This window comes from Podarcis raffonei, chromosome 4, assembly GCF_027172205.1.
Source record: "Podarcis raffonei isolate rPodRaf1 chromosome 4, rPodRaf1.pri, whole genome shotgun sequence".
In the NCBI taxonomy this organism is placed as follows: domain Eukaryota; kingdom Metazoa; phylum Chordata; class Lepidosauria; order Squamata; family Lacertidae; genus Podarcis; species Podarcis raffonei.
Window position 1 is genome coordinate 53837526 of NC_070605.1, and position 25075 is coordinate 53862600.

At 41.0% G+C, this 25075-nt stretch overlaps 2 protein-coding genes across 3 annotated transcripts in view; one reads left to right on the top strand and one right to left on the bottom strand.

Moving 5' to 3' along the window:
- LOC128412988 (trifunctional purine biosynthetic protein adenosine-3-like) lies at nucleotides 1-22783 on the top strand. The gene is made up of 21 exons (XM_053386624.1): nucleotides 1-456; nucleotides 1746-1841; nucleotides 3062-3236; nucleotides 4075-4186; nucleotides 5022-5090; nucleotides 6657-6782; nucleotides 7706-7793; nucleotides 8140-8225; nucleotides 8647-8815; nucleotides 9126-9357; nucleotides 9678-9772; nucleotides 11256-11365; nucleotides 11771-11969; nucleotides 13059-13310; nucleotides 13749-13901; nucleotides 15671-15874; nucleotides 16696-16845; nucleotides 18085-18215; nucleotides 18510-18651; nucleotides 18906-19021; nucleotides 20523-22783. The coding sequence occupies exons 1-21, from the start codon at nucleotides 312-314 to the stop codon at nucleotides 20754-20756; spliced, it is 3084 nt and encodes a 1027-aa protein (XP_053242599.1). The 5' UTR covers nucleotides 1-311; the 3' UTR covers nucleotides 20757-22783.
- Nucleotides 22784-22801: 18 nt separating this feature from the next.
- The window catches only part of LOC128412989 (trifunctional purine biosynthetic protein adenosine-3), a 31362-nt gene continuing 29088 nt past the window's right edge, over nucleotides 22802-25075 (bottom strand). For both annotated transcript variants that reach the window (XM_053386627.1, XM_053386625.1), the window contains exons 21-22: nucleotides 24215-24330; nucleotides 22802-23594 (exon numbers count right to left, since the gene is read on the bottom strand). In XM_053386627.1, the coding sequence (XP_053242602.1) occupies nucleotides 23397-23594; nucleotides 24215-24330 (314 nt within the window). In that variant the 3' untranslated portion in view covers nucleotides 22802-23396. The remainder of the gene's footprint in view (nucleotides 23595-24214; nucleotides 24331-25075) is intronic.

A 25075-nucleotide genomic window follows, 5' to 3' on the forward strand; every position in this document is an offset into this window, starting at 1 on the left:
TTAGGATTGCAGCCTTAAAGACATTACAAATACTGATTTATGTTTTTGCTTATTCTCTACCAAATGGACAATTGGTATAAAATGCCTGTAGCTGCTTCAAATGCTTCTGTTTTAGAGGATATTCACCATTAATATGATGCCATTTTAAAATGTAATGTGTAATGTGTGAGATGGCTACCAAGCATCTAAATTTACCTCAGTTTAGAAGTCAGTTTCTTCATAAGTAATTGGTTTGCCTTCCAAATAAAAATGCTAATGATTGAGGCATTACACCTATAAATGACAATGCACCTCTTATTTTGAGTATCCAGATGGCTGATCGAGTGCTTGTGATTGGCAGCGGTGGCAGAGAACATGCTCTGGCTTGGAAATTGGCACAGTCTCCACATGTGAAACAGGTACTGGTTGCTCCGGGAAATGCCGGTACAGCTAATGATGGCAAAATCTCTAATTCAGGTGAATAGCTCGTAGTATTTGGTGACTTTTCCTGCATTGGATATATTTTAATGTATTTGAATGGTCATACAGTGGAGGAACACACCCATGCCACCTTTCCAAAACAGTGTACAATGTATTGCATAAATGCAAATGCTGGGTGATAAAAATCAATGCTTCAAACATGTCTGACTTTTTATTTTAACTCAGCAGAATGCATATACAAAATGCAAGCTCTACAGCAGGGGTAGTCAACCTTTTTATACCTTCTGCTCACTAAAGCATCTTTCTTGATGGTAAAATTTCCTTACCGCCCACTAGTGCTTGATGGAAGGAGGATTCAGCTTGTGCTGCAGAACCCCTACTGCCCACCTAGAATCCTGAAACGCCCACTAGTGGGTGGTAGGGACCAGGTTGACAACCCCTGCGCTACAGGATAAAAAAATATAAGACATTCATTGAATCTGTGATGCACTTTAAGTTCTGCAGATCGGGGATGACTGACTGACCTTGACCGCTTATGAAGGAGTAGGAGTGTGTAATCAAACATGTTCAGCCCCTGAAACTCTTACCTAGATAACAAAGTGGTTTTTGGAAACACAATTTTAGTCAATTTCTGCTTCTTCAGATGGCCCACATGCCTACATTGCTCAGCCTTTTAAGGGGTGCATGCCCACCCTATTCCTTTCTAATGGGAGCCCAGAGGGCAGGGCACTTGTTGGATCAATGTCTTAGCTTGTGTAGCCATGCCTTGCACTTTCAACCCTTGTCTTGCTTATGTACTGCTTAGAGCATTAAAATTACTGTGGGAGCCAGGGCGCATAGACTTTTGATGTAAGTTATCTTGGAATCCAAGTGAAATATACTCAGAGTCGCAAAGTGATTTCATGCTCTTTATTCAGCTCATAGTGGTGAGGAGGAATGAATGAATGTCCCCTCAAAGTATCTGCTTTATATACATTATTTACACAATGGGCTGCACATGATTGGCTAATTCCAGAATTCTACTGTAAGCCAATCAGGTTGTGGATTCACTTCTATCTGGAGCATGATTGGGTGGTTCCTGCCAACCAATCATACTGCTGCATTGTTCTAGGACCAATCAGACTGCTGCAGTTTGGATCCTATTCAACTCAGTACATAACACCAAGCTACCAAATTCTTTATTGCAGATCCATATGCACAACTATATCTTTACTTAACATATTGAAATAAATCTTTATCATGTTTTCCTTTTGTGGTTCCCGAAGCCACATAACTGTCATACATTTTGGATCCTGGTGTTTATTATTATTTATTATCTATTTCAGGGGTTTTAATTAGCAACCATACTATCCTAGCCCAGTTCTGCAAAGATCATAACATTGGGTTTGTGATCGCTGGACCAGAATCTCTCCTTGTGACAGGTAAAGTTAGAGTAACTCCTTTCTCAGGAAAAAAAAACAAGTGCTCTAGATTAAAAAATAAAGGTCCAGCCTTGGGTAGCATAGGAACCCAGTACAGTGGTACCTCGAGTTACAAATTCCTCAGGTTACAAATGCTTCAGGTTACAAACTCCGCTAACCTGAAAGAGTTACCTCAAGTTGAGAACTTTGCCCCAGGATGAGAATGGAAATCGTGTGCCGGTGGCACAGTGGCAGCAAGAAGCCCCATTAGCGAAAGCATGCCTCTAGTTAAGAACAGTTTCAGTTTCATGGAATACGGTACCACTGTATTTGGTATCATCAACTGGAGAGCAAAATGGGTTTCAAATAGCTGGGGTTTTTTGCAACTGAGAAATGGCATTTTTCTTCTTCTTCTTCTTTCTTCTTCTTCTTCTTCTTCTTCTTCTTCTTCTTCTTCTTCTTCTTCTTCCCTTTTTGAAACTCTGGACAGTGTGATTCCGACTGATAATCCTGCACGTAGATAGACAGCAGACACCAGCCTCTTGTATGAGCATATGCATGTAGCATCTTGGAACATTACATAAAATAACTCCCTTGTTAGACCAGAGTTCATATTGATGTAGATTCTATTTTAAAAACCATGGTGTTACAGTGGTACCTTGGGTTACAAACACCTCAGGTTACAAACACTTTGGGTTACAGACTCCACTAACCCAGAAGTAGTACCTCAGGTTAAGAACTTTACCTCAGGATGAGAACAGAAATCGCATGCTGGTGGCGAGGCGGCAATGGGAGGCCCCATTAGCTAAAGTGGTTCCTCAGGTTAAGAACGGTTTCAGGTTAAGAATGGACTGGATATATGTGCAAATATGAATAAAAAAATTTATTAAAAAAAAAAAAGAATGGACTTCTGGAACGAATTAAGTTTGTAACCAGAGGTACCACTTTACTAGGCATCAAAACATACCTTGGCTACAGGTTTGATAACTTTATTATAGATGCAGGCAGACTTTTAAAAAGAGAGTTCAAGGTGACATGATAAACTGCATCGTTTTTTGTTTCTGAACTATAAAACCCCAAACTCTTAAGCCTTCCTCCATACTGATGAGCTGCCTGCTGATAATTTTAGTTGCTCTTTTAGCACTGTGATACCATTCTGAGACAGGCAAAGAGTATTAATAAAAAAAAAATCTGAATTCCATAGCAAGCTTTGTCTGAGCCTTTCAGTATTTTGTTGTTAGGAATTGTTGATGACTTGGTAGCGGCTGGAGTTAGATGTTTTGGCCCTACAGCCAGGGCAGCACAACTGGGAACAAATCGAAGTTTCGCTAAGGTCTTTCTTGATCAACATGGAATTCCAACAGCAAGATGGAATGAATTTTTAAATCCGCAAGACGCTTGCACTTTTATTAATAGGTAAGCATTATTTTCTCCATTAGCTTACGCTCTTTAGAGTTGATGGTATAGCTTTTTCGTGAATTAAATTAAAAAGGGACCCCAAATGTCTTGAAAATGAATGAATGAATATTGATGAATATTGTAGAATGGCCAAAAATTGACAAGTTTACTGTTCTAGATCTCAGTCTCTCCACGTTCACCCTCAACTTTCTCTCCCTCACTACACACTAGACCTGCTTGGTTCACCTGCTCCCTCCACAGCTAGGCTCTGCTTGCAGATCACAACCACAAGGCTCCGCATTCAGCTACTGGGTCCCAGAAAACAGGGGCACTTCTTCCTCTTATTTATTCATCAGCCTTGACTACAACAGCAATTTTTTTATTGGTTGTTTCTTTTTTTTGGGGGGGGGATACCAAAACAAAATAAGGAGGATGATAAAGCCTTTCACAATGTTTATTCCTTAGATACTTCTAAAGAAGGTTTAAAGTGCAGTAATTTATCAGGGTGAATTTTCTCCTCACACCTTTAATCACTCTAAGCAAGGCTGCATCTCATACTTAGATGGGAAACTTCCAGAGAGGCCTAGCCCAAGCCTTCCTTGAAGAAAGGCTGGATAAAGTTTAGAATATAAATAATTAGAATATTTTCACACAGCTCAGTATTGCCTACACAGACTGACTGTAACTCTCCATGGTTCTCTCTCAGCCCAGCTTGGAGATGTGTTAAAATTCTCCTTTCTCTAAAATGTTGTGTTCCAGACAGTCCAGGAACTATTTTTTTTTCAAAAGAGGAATTTTTTGACCATATAATGAAAAGGAGTGATTTTCTTCTAATATGCTCTATCTTAATTTAAAGTGCTGCTTTTCCTGAATTGGTGGTAAAGCCTAGTGGCTTGGGTCCTAGAAAAGAGATAATTATTGCGTCCAACAGAGAGGAAGCCTGCAATGCAGCGCAAGAAATTCTGCAGGTGATTTATGCCTCTTTGTTAAGCTGTTGTGTGCTTCAATTTCGTTTATCATGGTTTTTTTATGTAAGGATAAATCTTACACTCAGGAGTTAGATTGTAGTCCAACCCCCTGCAGTGCAGGAATATGCAGCTGTATGTTTGTAAGGTAAGGTAAATGGGGATGCGGGTGGCGCTGTGGTCTAAACCTCTGAGTCTCTTGGGCTTGCCAATTGCAAGGTGAGCGGTTCTAGTCCCTGCGATGGGGTGAGCTTCCATTGCTCTGTCCTAGCTTCTGCCAACCTAGCAGTTCAAAAGCACGCCAGTGCAGGTAGATAAATAGGAGAAGGTAAACAGCATTTCCATGCACTCTGTTACTCAGCACAGTGTTCTGAGGTGCCAGAAGCGGTTTAGTCATGATGGTCACATGACCTGGAAAGCTGTCTGTGGACAAACACCAGCTCCCTTGGCCTGAAAGCGAGATGAGCGCCACACCCCATAGTTGCCTTTGACTGGACTTAACTGTCCAGGGGTCATTTACCTTTTACCTTACCTATGTTTGTATTTTGGGGAGGTTTTTTCTTCTACTGTGACATTGTGCAGTGACGTAATTATATAGTATTTTAAATAGTGTTCTGACGTACAAAAACCAGTTATATGTTTAACCTGCAAATCGTCACACCTCATAAAAATTTAGCAGGGACTCTACTTGAGTAGAATGTGGAGTACATGAAGGTTTACAGGTGAAGAAAAAAAGTGACTTTATTGGAAATGATCTAAAAAGAGCTTTCTCATTAAAAATGGAAGATGGGATGAAAGTAGAATCTGACCAGTGGATTTTTTTTCTTTTTTAATGCAGGGCAATGTTTTTGGAGACACCCAAGATACCGTAATAATTGAAGAACTTCTTAAAGGGGAAGAGTTTTCTGTGCGTTTTCATTAAGTATTGCAGTCAGAGTTTTGTTTTTGTATAGTCCACAAACTTTAATTGTTATTAATAGAAATAGCCAAGGCTAGCCTGAGGCAACTGGAGGTGGTAATGAGCCCAGAGAGGAGCAGTTGGGGCATTGGAGGCAGCAGCAGAGGAGATACTGGTGGGTAAACTGAGGAAGCGTTGAGCAACAAGTACGGGACGTGGCGAGCAGTACACTCCTGGGTCCCCTGGGTCTGTTGTCCCCCGCAGCTGCCCTCAGCCTGCTTCCTGAGGCAACTACCTCACTGAGCCTCATGGATGGGCTGTCCCTGACTATAGCAATGTGGTTCACTTAGCATGAAGCACAATGTTAGCACAACATCAGCATTATTTACTACTATTTCCCAGTGTGGTTTAGTGGAAAGTTTGTTGAACAGGGAAGATGTAGATTCAAAACTCAACTCTGCCATGAAGCTTACTGGGTCACCCTGGGCTACTCACATGGTCTGAGCCTAACTGCCTCCCGGTTTTGTGGATAAGAATAGGAGGCCCATAAATCCTTGGGGGAAAGGGCAGGGTAAATTCCAGAGGAACCACATAACTTGCTGAACCACAAGGAGTTTTTGAGCTTTTGGGTGCTAATTTTTTGGGTGCTAATTGGGTGTCTGATGAGAACTATCAGCAAATATAGGGATTTTACTGTGCATTGTTATCATAGTTTTTAGCATGCTGTAAACTTTGATACACAATAATTAGTATTTCCTTCAAGGGATACTAAGGGGATTTGCTTTGCAAACCTTTGCAGGGTAAAATGCAGGCAGGATTTTCAAAGTCAGCAGTTTCAGGCACAGAAGGGGAAGGCACAGAAACACAACTGGATACTTCTGCTTTTCTTCCTTGTGAAGCAATTGGTAGTGACCTGCTGCACAGACTTCCATCTCCCCACAAGGATTCCAAAGAAAGGAAAAGAGACTTGGCGACTGCTTGTGGATTTGGGGGAGGAAGGAGCTAACAGATCTGCCTAAGGCATTTTCTTGCCTGAGATGAAGGACAAGATGATCCCAATTCCCCTCCCAGTTCCACGCACAGAAGTCAGACAGATTGGCAGCTGAATCTTACAACACCAGCAACAGGACAGCATTCTCCATTGCATCTGAGGATAGCAGGCTACCTTAGGGAGTGTGGGGCAAACGATGCATAGCTCACACAGCTTTTTCCTTCAACAGATCACTGCTCCCTGTCTCCCCCAGTTTCTGCTGCCAGAGGCAGCTTCCTTACTCTGCCTAGTGGTAGGGTGGACTGTGGCAGTCAGAAGGTGAAGGAGTAGAGAATAGCATGGGCCAACTTTTCACATGGTAACTTCGACTCTGTGACCTTAGCTACAATTTGAGCTGCAGCCATTAGCTGGTGAAAATGTTCACCTCTGTGTGGTGAAAAGCTCTTGCTAATTTCAGCACCGCTGTGAAAGGCAGGACTTCAAGGATTGAATTAATAAGAGAGAAACTTATGCATGTTGATGTATAATGTGTGTGATTTTAGTTTGTTATATTTGTTGCTCAGTTTCATGTATTTTCTTCTCAGTGCTTATGCTTTGTGGATGGAGTCACTTTTGCTCTCATGCCACCAGTCCAGATCCAAAAGCGACTATCTGATGAAGACTGGGGTCCAAGCACTGTTGGAATGGGAGCTTATGGTCCAGTACCTCAGGTGCCAACAAGTTTTATTCACTATCTGCTTAGGACTCCGTATGCCTTTCCCCTGGAAATCATATGGTCTGTTTTCTAAGTAATTCCTTGAGTGATGCTTTCAAATCTTTCTGGGTAATCCATGACAACCTTTGACCTTGGAATAATAATGGATATAGGCGTCATATCCTGGGGCCCCTGCTCTTTTGCCCTCCCAATTTTTTTGGAGGGGGGCAGCCCCAAATGAAGAACGCACATGTCATTGCCTCCCCTCCGGTCTTCTGTACAAGTCGGTGCATCTGTTAATGGAAAATCATATAACAAGATTCTAGCATGCTAATGCTGTGCCAACAGAGGTGTGTTGTACTCCACAGTCATACTTCAGAAGCACATAAATTGGTATTGAATGTGAAATTTAGCAGCTTGATAATCTCTGCTCCATCCCCCCCCCCAGACTGCAGATGTAAACCTGATAGTGGGTGGGGAACTTTCAGCAGATGATGGGCAGGGCTCTGAGCAGACTCTGTAGGGGTCAAGAGCAAGACTTTGATGGCCTCCATGGAGTTGTCTGTCCTTCCGTGTGACTAGCAGAATTAAAATAAATTATTCTAAGAAATGGACTTAATACATGTAATTGATGCAAACTAGAGAATGGTGTGAAACTCTAATGTTTATTTTTGTTGCTCGAGTATGCGCTTCCTTAGTCTTAGCGTTGCCCTTGTAGATGATGGCAGGAAGACAGATGGAGACAAAACTTGAATTAGTTGCCTCTGCCTTTCATTGGCTTTGGCTCCATCTACTGTTGGTCTTTGTTTGAACAGTCCCAATGGGAACCAGCCCCTACTGGTGTTCGGTTACTTTTTTATCACTGTTTTGATTTTTTACACTGAGGAAAAAATTGTCATAAAGCGGTTCTCCATGTGTCCTTCTCCTGTTGCTCATTAGATTTCCGAAGTCCTTCTAGAAAAAGTTAAAGGTACACTTCTTCAACACATTATCAACAGCATGAAGCAAGAAGGCATATCTTATGTAGGTAAGAAGTTACACTCAACATCAGGTTCCTTAGGAATGATCATTCTCTCATATGACATTACTCCGTCTGATGTTTATGTTTTGGATTTTCATCATATTGAAAACTCATTATTGTCTTCACATAACAACTTACCATTTTTTGAGTCTTGCTTAATGAATGACAACTTCTGGAGGAGTTATTTTATGAATGGAGAACTTGATCTTCTACCAATAATAATAATAATATGCAGAATTTTTTAAAAAATGCTTCACTTCATGTCATACCTTAGTCTAGCTGTATGCATTTTAAAGACACATTAAAATATATACTTTGATTTTGTTATCTATAATACTCTGATTCCTTTCAGGTGTGCTGCAGATAGAATTAATGCTTACCAAAGATGGTGTGAAAGTCTTAAGTTTTGACTGCTATTTTGGTGACCCCCAATGCCAGGTAAATCAGAGATACACAACCTAATCCTGTGAACCACCAAGACAGCAAATTAATATTTCAGATTGCATGTAATTTCTGCTCCGGCAGCATAGCATTACAGTTTGTAGTGCTGCATGGTGGACAGAATCAATATAGTCTCTGTGCTATGCTAGTCTCTCATTTGAGGAGTTCACAGTAGTATAATCTCCCTGCAGTCAAATCAGATTGACTGCTGCAAACTTTATCCAAACAAATAAGGACAAACACTCTGTAAACAGGTCATCTGGTTTTAGGCTTGCTTTCTAACTTGTAATCACTGTAAGCTAATTGCCACTGGTTTTTGGAAATAGAAAAGCATTGCAAAAGCAGTGATTTGAACTAGATATAGTTGCCGAATCGTATATAATCGTATATAAAATGCCACCTATGTCCACTTTTGCAGGTGGTTGTTCAGCTTCTTAAAAATGATCTTTATGAAGTGATCCAAGCCACTATTGATGGCAGGCTCTGCAGTTCCATGTTGGCTTGGTCAGAGAATTGTACTGCTGTGTCGATTGTCATGGCAAGTGAAGGGCATCCGGAATGTTCTAATCAGGGCAAAGAGATCACTGGTAATTCTTTTTTATTCTGAACAGTTCAATTACAAGGTACAATGAATAATTTTGTTTTATGTTTTCTGACAGTCATTATTCCTTTTTTTTTAAAAAATACCACAATAATCATCTTTCAGTTACAGTATTTTGAATTATTTACTAAATGTATTTCTTGTTAAATATTTCAACAGGGAAACTTAAGTGAAATGTGAAGTGTGGACTTTCCACTGATATTTTGAGACCTGTGAAATGACAATACAACCACCTACATCTATAGAATATGTTCTAAAAATAATAATCGAGCCCATTTTCCTTTCAATTTTTGTAGGGCTCCTTCAGGCAAGAGAGCTAGGCCTGGAGATCTTCCATGGAGCTACCATAGCAGTGGATGACAAAGTGCTGGTTAATGGCAGCAGAGTCCTGACAGTAACAGCCATGAAGGAGGACCTTGCGTCAGCGCTTGAAGTTGCCTACAAAGGACTGGCAGCCATTTATTTCCAGGGTGCAACTTATCGAAAAGATGTTGGTTATCAAGCTATGAGGTTTCTCAGACAGTCTGCGTATGTAAACATAGGCACTGGCAGATAATGCGTGCTAACCCAATGTTTATTATTTTGCCCAGGATCAGAGGTGGATTTAAGGGAACATGACTGGTTCACCCGCACTGGGTGCCCAGCTGAGAGGGTGCGGCAGAGGCGCTGCAACAATGCCTTAGACTAGAAGGCAAGAAGTGGGGGGCCACACACACACCAAATTTTGGCATCGCACAGGGCGCTACTGACATTTGAAAGTCCAAAGTCTGCCACTGCCAGGATTCTCTTGCAACCACAATCGTAACTGAAAAATGTTTTAACAACCATGACGTGTGCTTCTGTTTTAGGAGTCCATCATATGAAGACAGAATTGCAGATCCTATTGTTTGCAATGTCTTGGTTCGCCCATCTAACCTAACAGCTGCAAGTGGTTCCAAATTAGGTAAGGATCAGATGAAGTGATGAATTCCCAAAGGATTTTGAAGACCAGTTTTTCAAATTTATTCCATGTGAACCAAACTATTAAATGGATATACTAACCAGCTTCTGGCAAGAGCTCACTTCACTGTCCTTCCTTATCCTCAGAAGTTACTGCTCTTTACATATCTTGCACAAAGAGTAGCAGGAGAATTATGTATGATTAGGGCTACAATGTTGAATTGACTAAACTTTAGGAAATTAACTGATTAAAAACATTTACTCATCTAACTAGATGCCCCTAATTAATTTGACAGCAGGGGTGCTAATTTGAATAAAATATTGGGGGGGGCAGATAAGCCCCACCCTGCCTAATCAATCACATGATGCTGTGCACACACACCATTTGAAGGACAATGCCCATCAACTTTGGGGGATTTCGCCCCCTCAAACATTTTATTGGGGGTGAGGCAAAGGACCTCAGCCCCTAGGAGTTGGCTCCTATGTTGGACAGCATATATCCATATCATTTTACGTATCTAGCTTTTTTTTGTTATAAAACTTTTTTTGTAAAACAATTACAGGTGGCAAATGCTATCTCATAAGAATCGTTCTCATTTTCCCCTCATACAGAAGAGAGAGCATCTTCTGATATGATGCCTGAGATGCATCATCTAAAAACAAAGAAAATAAGCTTCTTGCTTTAGAAATGTTGTTTTTACCCATGGGTAGAATTAATTGATAGCGTAAGAACATAAGTAAACCCCTGCCAGATCAGACCAAAGGTCCATCCAGTTGAGTATTTTGTTCATAGTGGGCAACTAGATGTTTGTGGGACATGAGTGATAGCTCTCTCCCCCTGCCCCATGTTTCCCAGGAACTGATATTTATTCAGAGCCATAATAATGGTGATACTAGATGTGGTAGAAAGCCATCATAATTTTTAGCCATTGATTAATCAAGTAACTAAAACAAATATGATAAATCAATTAAAAATATTTAATCGGGATGCGGCTGTCATGATCTTTGTATGGAAATTCAGACTGTTACGGACTATTTCTGCTTTTGTATGCTGCTCTGTTGCCCATACCTAATTTGTCATAGGTCAACGACATAGCAGGAAGCCAGTGCAGGCAATGTTTTTATCTATGGAAATGTCAACTTATCTCTTTTCTTCTTGCTTCACATATTGTAATAGCTGAATGGAATGTGTAAACACCTGCCTGACTATGGTATCATATTGCACATGGGGCTGAATGTGAAACCTGATGCTCTGCTTTTGCTTCTGTTAGCAACAGCGGTAGCCTCTGCTATTTTCTAAAGATATTCTATATAAATAGAATCTAAAACAGAAACAGGAAGCACTCCTATATTCCAACCTTTTGCAACATCTCAGCCTTGTATCAGTGAACTATTGCAAACATGAGGATTTGCAAGGGGGAGTAGTAGTAAGTTTTCAGAAGCAATGCTGTTTCCCACAATGTTTTTGACTTCTGTGTATCTTTCAGGCAGCTGTGGGCATCGGGGGAGTGTTTCTGCCTTCTTTGATTTGAGAGCATCTGGTTATAATGATCCCATTCTAGTATCCCAAACTAAAAGCATTGGGACAAAAATGAAGGTAAACCAAGGCATGTCCCTACTGTAGCTTGTGCTATGCCCATGTCTCTTGTGATGCATCATTTTTCCATGTGAGACCACAAAGCTACACTGGTCAAAGCAAGATGGAACGGCCTTTCCATAAACACAGAAGTAACCGGCACTTATAAATGTTTCAGATCAATATAATTATACAATTTTGAGCTTTCTAAGCTAGCCCCTATAGAACTTGAAATGTACTAAGCTGAATGCATCCCAGCTGTCCTATATGGTGATCCACCACAAGCTCCTGCCTTTTGCTTGGCATCAGTTGCTCATATAGGAAAAGAACATCAATATCAGTGTCTGAAGCTGCCTAAAGTAATATTTTATACCAGAGTAATGCATTCACATTAAAATCCCAGACTGATTCCCTTGTTCATTACAGATTGCCCAGCTGTGCAATAAACATGACATGATTGGTCAGGACTTGGTGGCCATGTGTGTCAACGATGTCCTGGTTCAGGGAGCTGAGCCTCTCTTCTTCCTTGACCATTTTGCCTATGGAAAATTGGATCCTGGTGTGGCTCAGTCAATAAGAGATGGGATAGATGGAGCCTGCAAACTGGCAGGATGTACTCTTCTGGGTATGACCACGTCTCAGTATTTCTCTTCTCAGTTTTGAAATTTCTTCTTTGTGTCCTAGGATCTGTAAGTTGTAGTGGTGGTGGTAGCATAAATTTCCAATTGAGCTTGAACATTATTTGGGGGTTCTTCCAGATGAAAAAAAACAACCCCAACCCTGGAAAAACATTGCCCAGGTTTGGGCTGGCGCCATCAATATCATGTTCCCATTTTATAGAGGGGGAGCAGATAAGACTTGCTGTGATGCAAATAGCTATGCTTTCCAGCCCTTCACTAGTATATATTAGAACTAGAAGCCTTCTCACCAACGTTGATCAGAAATTCTAAGAAACAAAAAAAGATGCAGTTTTGAAAATCAGTGATTAAACTCAGTGCAGTCTTGTAAGGTTCAACCCACCATCTTGATTCAAAATATAATTGTATGCATACATAAACAAAAACCTGCTATTTGATCTTAGAAACCCTCGTGCAAAATTGGGATCCAGTATCTTAAGAGGTGCCCAAGTGCATAGCGAACAAACTAGAATTGGTGGAGAGGCTGTAGAAACTGTTTCATGCCAGCCTTAACACACTGGGTGGCACAAGTCAGCTGTAGGGTCTTTGAAATGGTGATGCATGTGAGTTGCTGGTGCATCTGTGTCTGCTGTGTGGCATATGTGCAGGCTTTGGAGGCACATGCACACACCCTTCTAAACATTTTTATCTTGTACCAATATGAGCATCTTTCTTCCACTTCCCTAAAACCAGACATTAGGAATTATTCCAAAATTCATCAATGCTGTAGATGGATGAAGATAGGCATATATTTATTAACATCCTTCATTTACTGGTATTTACAATCTATGCAATCATAAGCATACCCAATGCCCCCCCACACACAAAAAATGAGGTGTTGGTACTCATACGTTGATAAAAGTGCTGTGTTTGCCAAAGCAAAATGGCTGCCATAGGCTGGGGGGAAAAGAGAGGTGACGGTACTCCATATTTGTGACTACTGCTGCACACTAAGCACTGAGTATACCCATATAGAATGCAAGTTCCATGGGCATTTATGGTATTTACAGCTGTTGGTTTCTCTTCCGTTTTCCTAGGAAGAGAGACCAGTGAAATATCTGGCACCTTTGCACCTGGAGAGTGCAACCTGGTTGGCTTTGTTGTTGCTGCTGTGGAACAAGAAATGGGATTTCCACAGCAGGAGAAGATTGTCAGTGGTGATCTCCTCATTGGCATAGCTTCTTCAGGCCTTCACAACCAAGGATTTAGTCTTGTGAGGAAGATTCTTTTAACATCAACCCTACACTATTTCTCTTCTGTTCCTGGTGGATGTGGTCCCCAGACTTTAGGTATATCTACTTCCCCCAATTTCTTACCCTGAACATTTCTTGTAAATTAATACCATACACTTATTATTTACTTTCTTTCTTTCTTTCTTTCTCTGCTGTATATAATTGCCTGATTTTGAAGCCATTGCAGACTTCTTGGCTTTAATTCTCCATCATGATTTTTACTGCACCTTTTCCCCACAGTGTCTTCAGAGACATCCTTGTTGTCCTCTTCTTTTCCACAGAAAGAAACAAAGGAGACCTTATGACAGCCTTCCCCAACCAGATGCCCTCCAAATATTGTTGGGCTGGGGCTGATGGGAGTTGTAGTCCAGCAATATCTGGAGGGCATCAGGTTGGGGAAGGCTGCAGCTTGGTGAGGAAGGAATCTTGTCCTGCTTCTTATAAGATTGTATGAATGATTTTATCTACAGTTTAAAACTTCTCATACATTCACAGGAGAGCAGTTGCTAACCCCGTCCAAAATCTATAGCAAAACTCTGCTGCCTGTACTCCGTTCAGGAAATGTGAAAGCCTACATCCACATTGCAGAAGGAGGGTTGCTGGGAAGCTTTTCTACAATCCTTCCTGAACAATTTAGTGTGGTTTTGGGTAAGTAATTTTTGTTCTTGTTGTATTATCTATATGTAATATACACATGACCCGGAAGCTGTCTGCAGACAAATGCCGGTTCCCTCGGCCTATAGAGCGAGATGAGCACGCAACCCCAGAGTCGGTCACGACTGGACCTAATGGTCAGGGGTCCCCTTTACCCCCCTAATATACACATGATTCTTTTTTAGCATGATGTTAATAAAGGCGTTTTGGAAACTAGCCATATGCACACACCCTCAAGTAAACCATCTTGGCTGTGAGTCCTGGAAGACTTGCATTACTTTTCCCACTTGACCTGGGAGGGCAGGATGCTGACTGACTCCAGCTATAAAAGCTGAGGCTGCTCAGCAGACTTTGGGACTGGGGTGTTGTTTGGAGGGGTTGTTGATGTTGTTGCTATTCATTTTTTGAATCTTTATTTTAGATCTTTTGGTTTATGTGGAATTTGTGCAGTTTGGCTGTGTATTTTTTGTGTTTTATTTATTGTTTATGACGACTTTTGTTATGTTGCAGTTGTGTGTGGTTTTTTTCATGTTACAAGCCACCTTGAACATGGTTTGAACTGCAGAAAGACAGCATACAAATAAAATTATGTATGTATATATGTAAACATGTATCTGAAATACTTCTGGCCTAAACGCTCCAAATAGAAGGCAAGCGAGATGGGATTTTTTTACCCTCTGCCCCTCTGAACAGCAGTCACCAGTGGTGTGTATATCGTGACCTTCTTGGCTGGAACCCAGTATTTCTTTATCTGGGGCAATTGACTCCAAACTCCATATAAGTTTTCTGTTCCAGATGGAAGACCACAGGGGCAACTCTAGCCTGGCATGACTATTCAGTGAGCCAAGAACCAACACCATGGACAGCTCATTGTGGGGCTTTGGATTTGAAGTCAGGCCAGAGCCAAAACTGATTGAGATTGTTGCTTCAATGTGGTTAGCAGCCAATGGATGTTTAAATCAGGAGCCCCTAAAGTGATGTTGCTGGACTGAACAACTCCTATCATCCCTGAACATTGATCATAATGGATCACCTGACAGAATTAGAATCCATCAGGAGGGCACCGTATAGGCCTCCCATTTTCAATATTCCTGTCAAGCCACACCTTCTTAAAGGAGACTTGCCTAATAACAAGAGACTGCACTTTTCTTATGCCGGCATGTGCTGTGTTGGGGGTGAAAGACCTCTTCCAGACCCTGGGCTTAGTGGGGTGGAAAGGAGAGTTCTCAGTTCCCAGTGGGGTGATGCATGCAAGTCTAAAAGAGCTACTTTCTAAGGGACAGTGTCTGGAAGCTTCACTGTGTCCTGGAGCCTCTCCTCTATATAAGTGTCTGGAGGGGGTGGCTATTTCAACTATTGTCTCCTATAGCATTGGAGGAACTGAATATTCTCCTTCCTAGGAGTCTCAAGAGACCTCTGCTGACAGATGGAGTTCCAAACCATGACAATAGGTCTCTTGAGAGTCTGGTCATGAAATAACTAATCTGAGAGTATTTCACAGTTGCAGTCCCTCATCCCAGCATTTGAGAGGAAAAATCAGAACACCCCTTTGAAATGAATTTCTTCCTCTTACTCATATGTTAAGGTCTCTGTATGTCCTTCACATAGATAATTTCAGCATGACATAGTAGTGCCTATCTTTTGCTGGATTGTATCCAATATTGCTAATGAAAGTTGAGGCTGGAAGGATGAACCTGTGCCATGGCTTTAACAGGGATGGAATTAAGGACAGTGTTGTTCTTTACAAATTCAATTATTTGTAGATGCTCATAGTTGGAATATTCCTTCAATATTTTCTTGGCTTCAAGAAGAGGGAAGCCTTTCAGAAGTGGAGATGTCTCAAATGTTTAACTGTGGGATTGGTGCTGTGCTGGTGGTACAAAAGGAGTTTGCTGGACAGATTTTGAAAGATCTCCAGAAATACGAGGATGCGTGGTTGATCGGGAAAGTCATCCACCATCTTGCAGGTTATTGCATTTCTTATTCAGACATACAAACAGCTTAAAATCCAAGAAAAGCATTTAAAATGTTCTAAGGCTTCAGTTCTATACCAATTTATATGAGAGTGAGGCCCATTGAAAATGATGGTGTTTACTTCTGTGTAGACATATATAGGAGTGCACTTTAATTTGTAGACATACATAGGATTGCACTGTGATTTGGACTGTAATTGTATTAAGTTTCTACAGCTATGTAACTTAACTTCGGTAGCAGGGGTAAATTCAGCACCTCTCTTCTGTTCCTGCTGCTGCCACACCACAGCCAGAACAAATCAAAGTCTAGGTTGCTATGCTTTCTGAACCCAGGCTTATGGCTTGTTTTCACCAAGCTGTGAGTGGTAACCAAGGTTTGTTCTTGGTCATGCTTGTAATTTACTTTGGGGAAACAAGCCATGAACCTCAGTTTGGACAACACAAGCTAGATTATGACTTGTTCTGTGCATGGCATCAGCAAGAATGGGAAAGGAGCTCTGAAAGAACTTGTTCACATTAAACCATAGTTTGTTTTAAACTATGGTATAATATGACATGTGAACTGGGCCAATGTTTAGTTTGTATTTGGGTGTCCATTTGCAAGTCCTGCACAATGCAAAAAATATATATGAAAACACCAATTAATTAAAGGCTATTTGCTTTCATCTCTTTTGTAAGCAAATGGATTAAGGAGAAGAGCTTTCAACTGGATATTATAGACATTCCTATTCCTTTGGCAGTTTAGTTTTCCAATGTATGTGCTTTTAGCTACTATATTTTAAGCATGTGCACTGAATTACCTTTCCTTTATTCAGGGTGTTCTCGTGTAGTAATCAAGAATCTTCTTGAAGCATTGCTGCAAAACAAATATCCATTTATGAAGAATCTTTCCAATGTAGACAGCCAGATCCAGACCACATGCAGAAAAAGCAAAGTGAAAGTAGCTGTTCTTATCTCAGGAATGGGTGAGCTTGCAATTGCTACAGCACTCAATAACCATCTCTGCAATGGAGATTTTGTGAGAGCATGTAGACTTTGATATATTATGGCAAAGTTGCTTGTGTGAACTTACATCTGATTGAAGATGCTTTATAAGATGCTTTATACAAATCATTCAATATTAATAGAACTGATTGCTATTAATATGCAGATAGTTCTTATATTAATTGCATTTTTTATCAGAAGTGAAATCCAGTTGAACCCCTGATATCCAAATCTTGCATCACACCACATTGTTCAAATTTACTTTGAAATTATGTTTAATATCATATCCTTGCTGGTAATCTCAACAATATGGCCATGAAACATCCTCATGTCTTAAGGACTTCTAAGCAAGCCAGATTGGGACAAACTGGGAAGATGATATGAAGGGGGGAACTCTTCTGTCATTGACTTGTTTATGTTTTAATTTCTTTATAAAAATATTTGTATCCTGCAATTCCATAAAAATAAATCAAAGTTTATCACAACTATTGAAAAATGTGCAAGCACACTTTAGTTGCCAGGGCAATTTACAAGAATTGAAGAATTATCCATACTGGTTTATTAAAAATAGGCAGAAAAGCATGTTTCAGAAACTTTCCTACACGTACTCACTTGGGAAGAAAACCCCTTAAACTAAATGGGATTTACTTTGGTTTAGAAATGGACAGAATTACCTGTATGTTATGGATTAACTGGGAATAAGAGCAGGGGGAGAATATTAAGAATGTTATGAAGATATTCACTAGAAGCTGATAATAAAAAACACCAAAACAACAACCAACAACACAGAATCATTAACTGAAGATCAGAAAGTTATCATCCAGTTTTACTGTGTTATTGTTAATTTTGATATATTAGGTGATGCAGAAACTTTGTAGAACAAAATGAGGCATATGCAGGTCTTGGTATTCTGCCTGAATATAACAGAGAGCCCTCTCTGCTCCAGCCTCAAATATGCAAAGTTCTGATGGTTACTACAACCATTTATACAACATGAATGTTGCCTATCTTTCCTTAAAAGCACAGGAATTCTTAAGCAGTTGTATAGTCAAAGAGCTAAAATGCAGTGGCAACCTATGTAAAAGGTTGACAGAGAACATGGGTTTGTTAGTTCACAATGATATTATAAGTGCATACTTTGGAGGTCACTTGCTGTTTCCCTGGGCACACGTTTGCGATGTCTACTAGAAACTGGCTGTGTCTTAATCTTCTCATTTGAGGTACAAGCCTGACAGCACTTCTCGGATATGCAAAAGAGCCAGCAAGCTGTGCCCAAGTAGTCCTTGTCATCGCCAACAGGTCTGGGGTGGAAGAACTGAAGAATGCAACCCTGGCTGGCATCCCCACCAGAGTAAGGAGAACATGGCATTATAATTTCATCGCCAAAAAACCCCACATTGCCGGAAAGTATCTTCACTTACAATATTTCTCTGCAGAGTACCGCCCCATGCCTCATATTTAGATAAGTATTCTTGAGACAATTATGTCTACGAGTAAAAAAACCCACATCATCTAGAACCTGGTTTGTATAAATTTAATGTAAATTTTGAGGGTGTTCAAAAGGTTGCCCGTGTTCTTCAGTTTTGATTTGCACGGTGCTTGGGAGTTTCTCTTCTTGCCCCATCTTTTGCATTAATTCTTGTAGGTAATTGACCATAAACTGTATGGAAGCAGATCCGAATATGAAGGCACACTTGACAGAGTCCTTGAAGAATTCTCTGTGGAACTGATTTGTCTGGCAGGATTTATAAGAGTTTTGACTAGCAACTTCCTTAGGAAATGGAGTGGTAAGCAAGTGGAACGAACTATTGTTGTATTAAGTTTTTTGTTGTTTTTTTAATTGCTCAGAAGGGCTGACAGCTGCTGAGGATTCAGCATGTATAAGGCAAACTAGGATCATAAGAATTTCCAGGCTGGGTTCATATACTCAATCAAAGCAGTGATTTTCAATTGGTGATCTGCATGTGGGGCTACCATTTCCATTTTGCACATTCTTGTTTGTCTCTTTGATATGTCTGAACAGGAGTTTCATTAATTATAGGGAAAATTCTGAGCACTTATCCATCACTTTCACCATTAACTAAAGGAGGAAATGCCCACAAGCAGGCACTCTCATCTGCATACAAAATTGCTGGCTGTACGGTCCATTTTGTGCTTGTAAGTATCTTCCTGTGAATAAAGAAAACACCTCTTTCTGTTTTCTGCACACCTGCAAATAATTCTCATTCTTGACATAGGCAGAGATGGGGTATCTAGGTCAGAGATGGGTTTTTTTGTGATCCTCCTGATGTTATTGGGCTACACTTCTAATCATTCCTGGTCATTGGCTATGCTGGTTGTGGCTAATGGGAATCCCAACAACATTGGAAGGGCCACAGGTGCCCTATCCCTGAGTCTGATGTTATTTAGAGTAACTACCTTCTAGTTATAAATGTTGCCTTGGTCCCCCCCACCAAAAGGATTATGGAATGTTGCTATTCTTCCAATTTGCTTTGAACAAAGGAATCAGTTCACTAAAGCAGGCATAGGCAAACTCTGGCCCTCCAGATGTTTGGGTCTACAGTTCCCATCATCCCTAGCTAACAGGACCAGTGGTCAGGGATGATGTGAATTGTAGTCCCAAACATCTGGAGGGCCGGAGTTTGCCTATGCCAGCACTAAAGTCTCTGAGACCTCCCTGTTTCTGGTGACATATACCTACACCTTGTTCTCCTCAGCCCTTGATGGATGTTTTCTAGCTGTCGTAACAATATTAACTCCAAGCTCATTTACATTGCAATAAGTGCATGGCCTGTTCATCCAGAACGAAGTCCCAGTAAGTTTAATGGTCCTTATTCCCTTGAAAGTGGGATTAGAACTGCAACCTTAACCGCCTTCTCAAATACACATCTCCAACCACCAATTCCTAACCTGCCCCTCTGCCTAGTTGTATTACCCATTTGTCTTCCTGCATGCCATTTCTAAGGACCTAACTACAAGGGATGTGGGGGGCGCTGTGGGTTAAACCACAGAGCCTAGGACTCGCTGATCAGAATGTCGGTGGTTTGAATCCCCACGACGGGGTGAGCTCCCATTGCTCGGGCCCTGCCCCTGCCAAGCCAGCAGTTCGAAAGCACGTCAAAGTGCAAGTAGATAAATAGGTACCGCTCCGGGGGGAAGGTAAATGGCGTTTCCGTGCGCTTCTCTGGTTCGCCAGAAGCGGCTTAGTCATGCTGGTCACATGACCCGGAAGCTGTACGCCGGCTCCCTCGGCCAATAAAGCGAGATGAGCGCCGCAACCCCAGAGTCGGTCACGACTGGACCTAATGGTCCTTTAACTACAAGTGACTGTAAAGATGAGATGAACAACTAGGTGGCATTTTTTTAAAACCCCAAATACCCAGGGTGTGTGCGCGCGTGTGTGGAATTGTTATCAAGCTCACTTTAAAAAGTGGTTGCTACTTATATCATTAAGGTTGGATGTAGTTTGGGCCATAATGTGCTCCTCATCCCCTTTCAACCTGCCACCTGTCCTTTATATTGCAACTTAAATTTCTGCTAATCTTTTCCAGGCTGAATTTCAGTAACATTACTCTGCCCCAAGCACTTTCTGCTTCTGTTGCTCTTCATGTGGAAAGTCACCTATCTTAATGAAATCTCTCTCTCTTTCTCTCTGGAGGATACTAGTCTTGAAGCAGTAATCTTACAAGAGCCCGTCTCTGTGAAGGCAGAAGACACAGAAGAGACCTTGTCAGAAAAGGTCAAAGAAGCAGAGAGCCGGGTATTTCCTGTTGCCCTGCAGCTGGTTGCCAGTGGAATGGTGCAACTAGGAAAGGATGGCAAAACCTACTGGAAACGAGAGAATCGGGAGCTGGTCCATCAAAAGGAAAGGCAGGATTGCTCCTCCTCTTAAACTTTCCTATAAGCAGCTACAATGCAGCAATGAATAGTGACAGTTACAATAATTAAGGCTGAAACTATCAAATTCCTCTTATCCAAGTGCTTTTCCTTTGCTAAAATCAGAGCATGGGGGTCAATACTGCTTCTGCAAGTGAGGAAAGCATGCTCAGTGTACACAATACGGTGCATTATTAGCTTCAGGGCAACCTAGGTGGGGATTTTACTCTCCCCCTGACTCCATGAAATTCATGTGCATACCCCACCAGATAATAAGCATTAGGAGGGGAAATCTCTTGCACCAACATAGCTCCCCCCCAAAGGAATTAGGTGGAGAGGGGCTGTGGCTCAATGCAGAGCATCTGCTTTGTATGCAGGACGTCCCAAGTTCATTCCCTGGGATCTCCAAGTAGAGATGGGAGGGAGCTGCTGCCAGTCAGTGTGGACAATACTGAGGTAGATGGACCAATGGAGATGGCGCTATATAAGGCAGCTACCTAGGATTCCTTTCTCCATCCTCCACACAAAGTTTTATCATTTTGTTTCTCATTCTGCATTGTCTTGGCCACATCACTGCTGACCTCAGAGGAGAGGTTTCTGTGGCCTTTGCTGGTATTATAAAAACTGTATGGGTTTTGTGGCGCCAGCCACAGCAACAAAAATCAGATAAGGGGACGTTGCAGCTGGGTTTTGCCAACTGCAGGGAACAAGAATGAGAAACTTGAGCAGGCACGTGCTGAACTGCATGAAAACAGTGTGTGTTTGTGTCACTTGTAAAGGCAATGGATATTATTTTCCCCTCAGGTTTGCAACTGGATTTATATTCTAAAGATCTTTAAACCAGAGCTTCTGAGAGCTCTCTTATATGCCATTCGAAGGACACCTGAATCACCTTTTAAATAACTTCCCACATAAAACTAGTCAGTCAGTCAGTCAGTCAGTATATGATGGATATCCAGCAAAATATGGGTGCTGGTTGATAATTTCCCCAAACTTTCTGTATTTAGCTATGATAGTTTTCACTTCAAATGATCCTCAGCTCTATTCTCACAAGGTGTGCCACAATCATGTTTCGGAAACTCTAAGATGGTACATAGTAAGAAGAATGTTTCTTGTACTTACTTTTCGTTATGTACAAACACATTGGATGAAATTGCATTGCAAAACCGTTTTTCACACACGGTGACTTGAGTGTGCACAGCCGTCTCTCCTGGAAGGACTGGTTTGTACAGTTTAAATGGGGCAGCGGTTCATGAGTACACAGAACCACCCTCCTTGAAATAACGGGTAAGCTTGGGCTGTTGATGGAACATGGTGCTCTGGGTAGGGGCTAACAAGAGATTAGTGTACCAATGTCATCTCTCTTGATAACAATATATGACATACTCTAGCTAAAAGCTAGATACAATGGGTAAGCTTGTCTTCTTACATGGCCTGACCATTAAAAGCAGAACACCTCTGGTTTATTTTTGGCTTCAGGTTGCTTCTTTTCTGGAAGGTTTCCACCAGCAAGACTTGCTTAGGAACTGACAAGACACTGCAAGGCATCTTTAGCAACTGTAAGGAGAGAGATCTTTTAACTATCACCCAGAAATTAACATAGATATGTATGTAATTTCTTAAATTAATGATTTTTATTAGAATGGGGTTTGATATCACTGAACATTTGGGTACAAAACAGATAAGAGGAATGTAACAGTATTGTGCTATATAGTCCAATTCCTATGGAAGCTTAGCATTTGAACACTGATTAGTTTTGTAAATAGCAAAATCATAACACAATGGAAATATAGTATTCTCTCCTTTAATGAACCATCATGATGATTTTTTTTAAGGCACATGTAATATGTAGCTACCTACTTCTTTTCTTTCAAAGTTAGGTCAATTCCTTCCTCACTCTGCTTTCTAGCTATGATAAAAACATACTGAAGAACATGTTGTTGCATGTCTCCATGATGCCATGGGTTAAGTTTTAATAGACAATATGCTTCATAGTATAATATATTTAGAAAACGGGTAGGGATTAATTCTCCCACATGTGATTAGCTGTGGGATGCCATGTGTTTCTTTGATTTTCTTGTGCTCACCAATTGCTATGAAATACTTCAATCTTTAGCACTATGGCCAAAAAACCTGATTCTGATTCACCTTGCTATTCAGAAAGAAATGTTAAAAGGCTGGATATTAAAATGCTTAATTAATGCTGTGACCACAGATAGTTTTATTGTATAGTCCCTTTTCCTGGGAGTAGGCACCGTCTGTTTGTGAAGGCAATGCCTGATTTAGACAAGGGCACTGCCATGTAGCTGGCCCCTTGATACAGGCGTGGCATAGTGTGTACTAGTGTTTACTAGGTGGCAATCTGTTTGAGTGAAATGGTTGCCCACAAGGGCTTTGGCTATTTCAGTGCACCTTTCACGATGCTGTGGGTGACCCTGGTGTTAATCATACGTATGGCTTACCATGAGGACCTGCATCTGCAGAGGTCCATTTTAAGAACCTGTATTATGGCAAAAGTATTTGAATATTTGAGATGGCAAATTCATCCCCTTCCCAATTTGGCTCTGTTTGGCTTTCTCATCTTGCTGCCCTGTGCTACAGAATTAAAGCAAAAATTATGCATCGTGGTTGCTGCTGTTTTCTTGTCCTCTGCATTTCAGTTGTGCTTTCCCGAATTCCAGCGTAACTTCCCATCTCCTCCTAGCTGCACTTCTCCGCTTGCCACTAGCTGCATAGCAGCAGGGAAGGCTCTGTGCTCCGCCTCCTTCACCCTTTCGCATAAAGTCTCCTCTGTGTCTCCAATCTTCACGGGGACTGGCTCTTGAAAAATGATTGCTCCAGCATCAACTTCTTCCTAGAAAGGAAGGTCAGAAACGTTGACAAGATGGAGAGATAGGCAAAATTAGGAGCTCTAGAACATGGCCTTGGTTTGCTTTCATGACCTCTCAGGGGACTCTTTCCGCTTTAAGAAATTATCTTCAACACTACAAACTATCTTGAAATTGGCTAATTCACAAATATTTAGTCTGACTCCTGTCTGGTCTAGCTGTAGAAGAGAATTCAAGAGAAAACTGTAAAACCCACACCACTATGAAAACCAGGTAAAATATTATTACAGTTCGCAATAATAAATTATTTCTAAATTGTGAAGTAAATGAAGCAGTCTAATGACCATGCTCACCAGCTGCATAGATTCCTTAAGTTAACCTTGACCTGGTCTGCAGCTGGCAGCAGTCAGGCTGGATTCAAAAAGATTCCCCAATTACTGAGCTGTAGTAGACTTCAGGCTATGCTGAAGTGAGCAGGAGGTGCAGCAACTGTCTAATTAGTACATTTTGTGCTCAGATCACTGGCCAACCCTTTCACAGTCTGTGTAAATTAATCCCTCTGCATTCATTGTTGGCTGAGAAGCGATCTGACAACCAATTCAAACTAAGATTATTATTAACAGAGTAGCAAAAAAGGAGAACATACAGCAACGAAGTGCACAGTACAACCAGTGACTCTGACTCCAGCCTCCAGTACCAGTCTATGGGCATTTGCTCCTTTAAATGAAGGCAGCAAAGATGGGTGAATATTCAGTATTTTTCCTAGAAGTAAAAAACAAAATCCATTTTTTTTAGTTCTCCTAGCATTACAATGCTTAAACAAGAAATTATTGATGTACTAATTGCAAAATATGTAAAACGAAGCAGGTTTTTTCTGCAACTTCCATCTTCTTGAATGAACTGGTAACAATTAGATATAGACTAGAAACTATAATGTCTGAATCAACATTACTGTATGAGACAAACCTCAGCCATCAACTGAGAATCTGAAACCAGCTGCATTTTGGAATCAGAAATAATGGGACAGCTATGATACAGCTGGTTCACTGGTAACATGGAGAATATCAATGTCCCCTTTTCACATCAATAATGATTACAGTGGTACCTCGGGTTACATACACTTCAGGTTACATACGCTTCAGGTTACAGACTCTGCTAACCCAGAAATAGTGCTTCAGGTTAAGAACTTTGCTTCAGGATGAGAACAGAAATCGTGCTCCAGCGGTGCAGTGGCAGCAGGAGGCCCCATTAGCTAAAGTGGTGCTTCAGGTTAAGAACAGTTTCAGGTTAAGTACGGACCGCCGGAACGAATTAAGTACTTAACCCGAGGTACCACTGTATTTTTAAAATGTAGAGATATCCCTCTAAATCTGTGGGAAACACTATGCTGTTTTTAAACTAGGAAATTAGCAAAATCTCCTAATTGAAAATGAAACTGTTGTCTAACTGGTTCACATACTATACACAACATTTAATGGCATGGGCATTTCTAGTTCCAAGTGCAGTA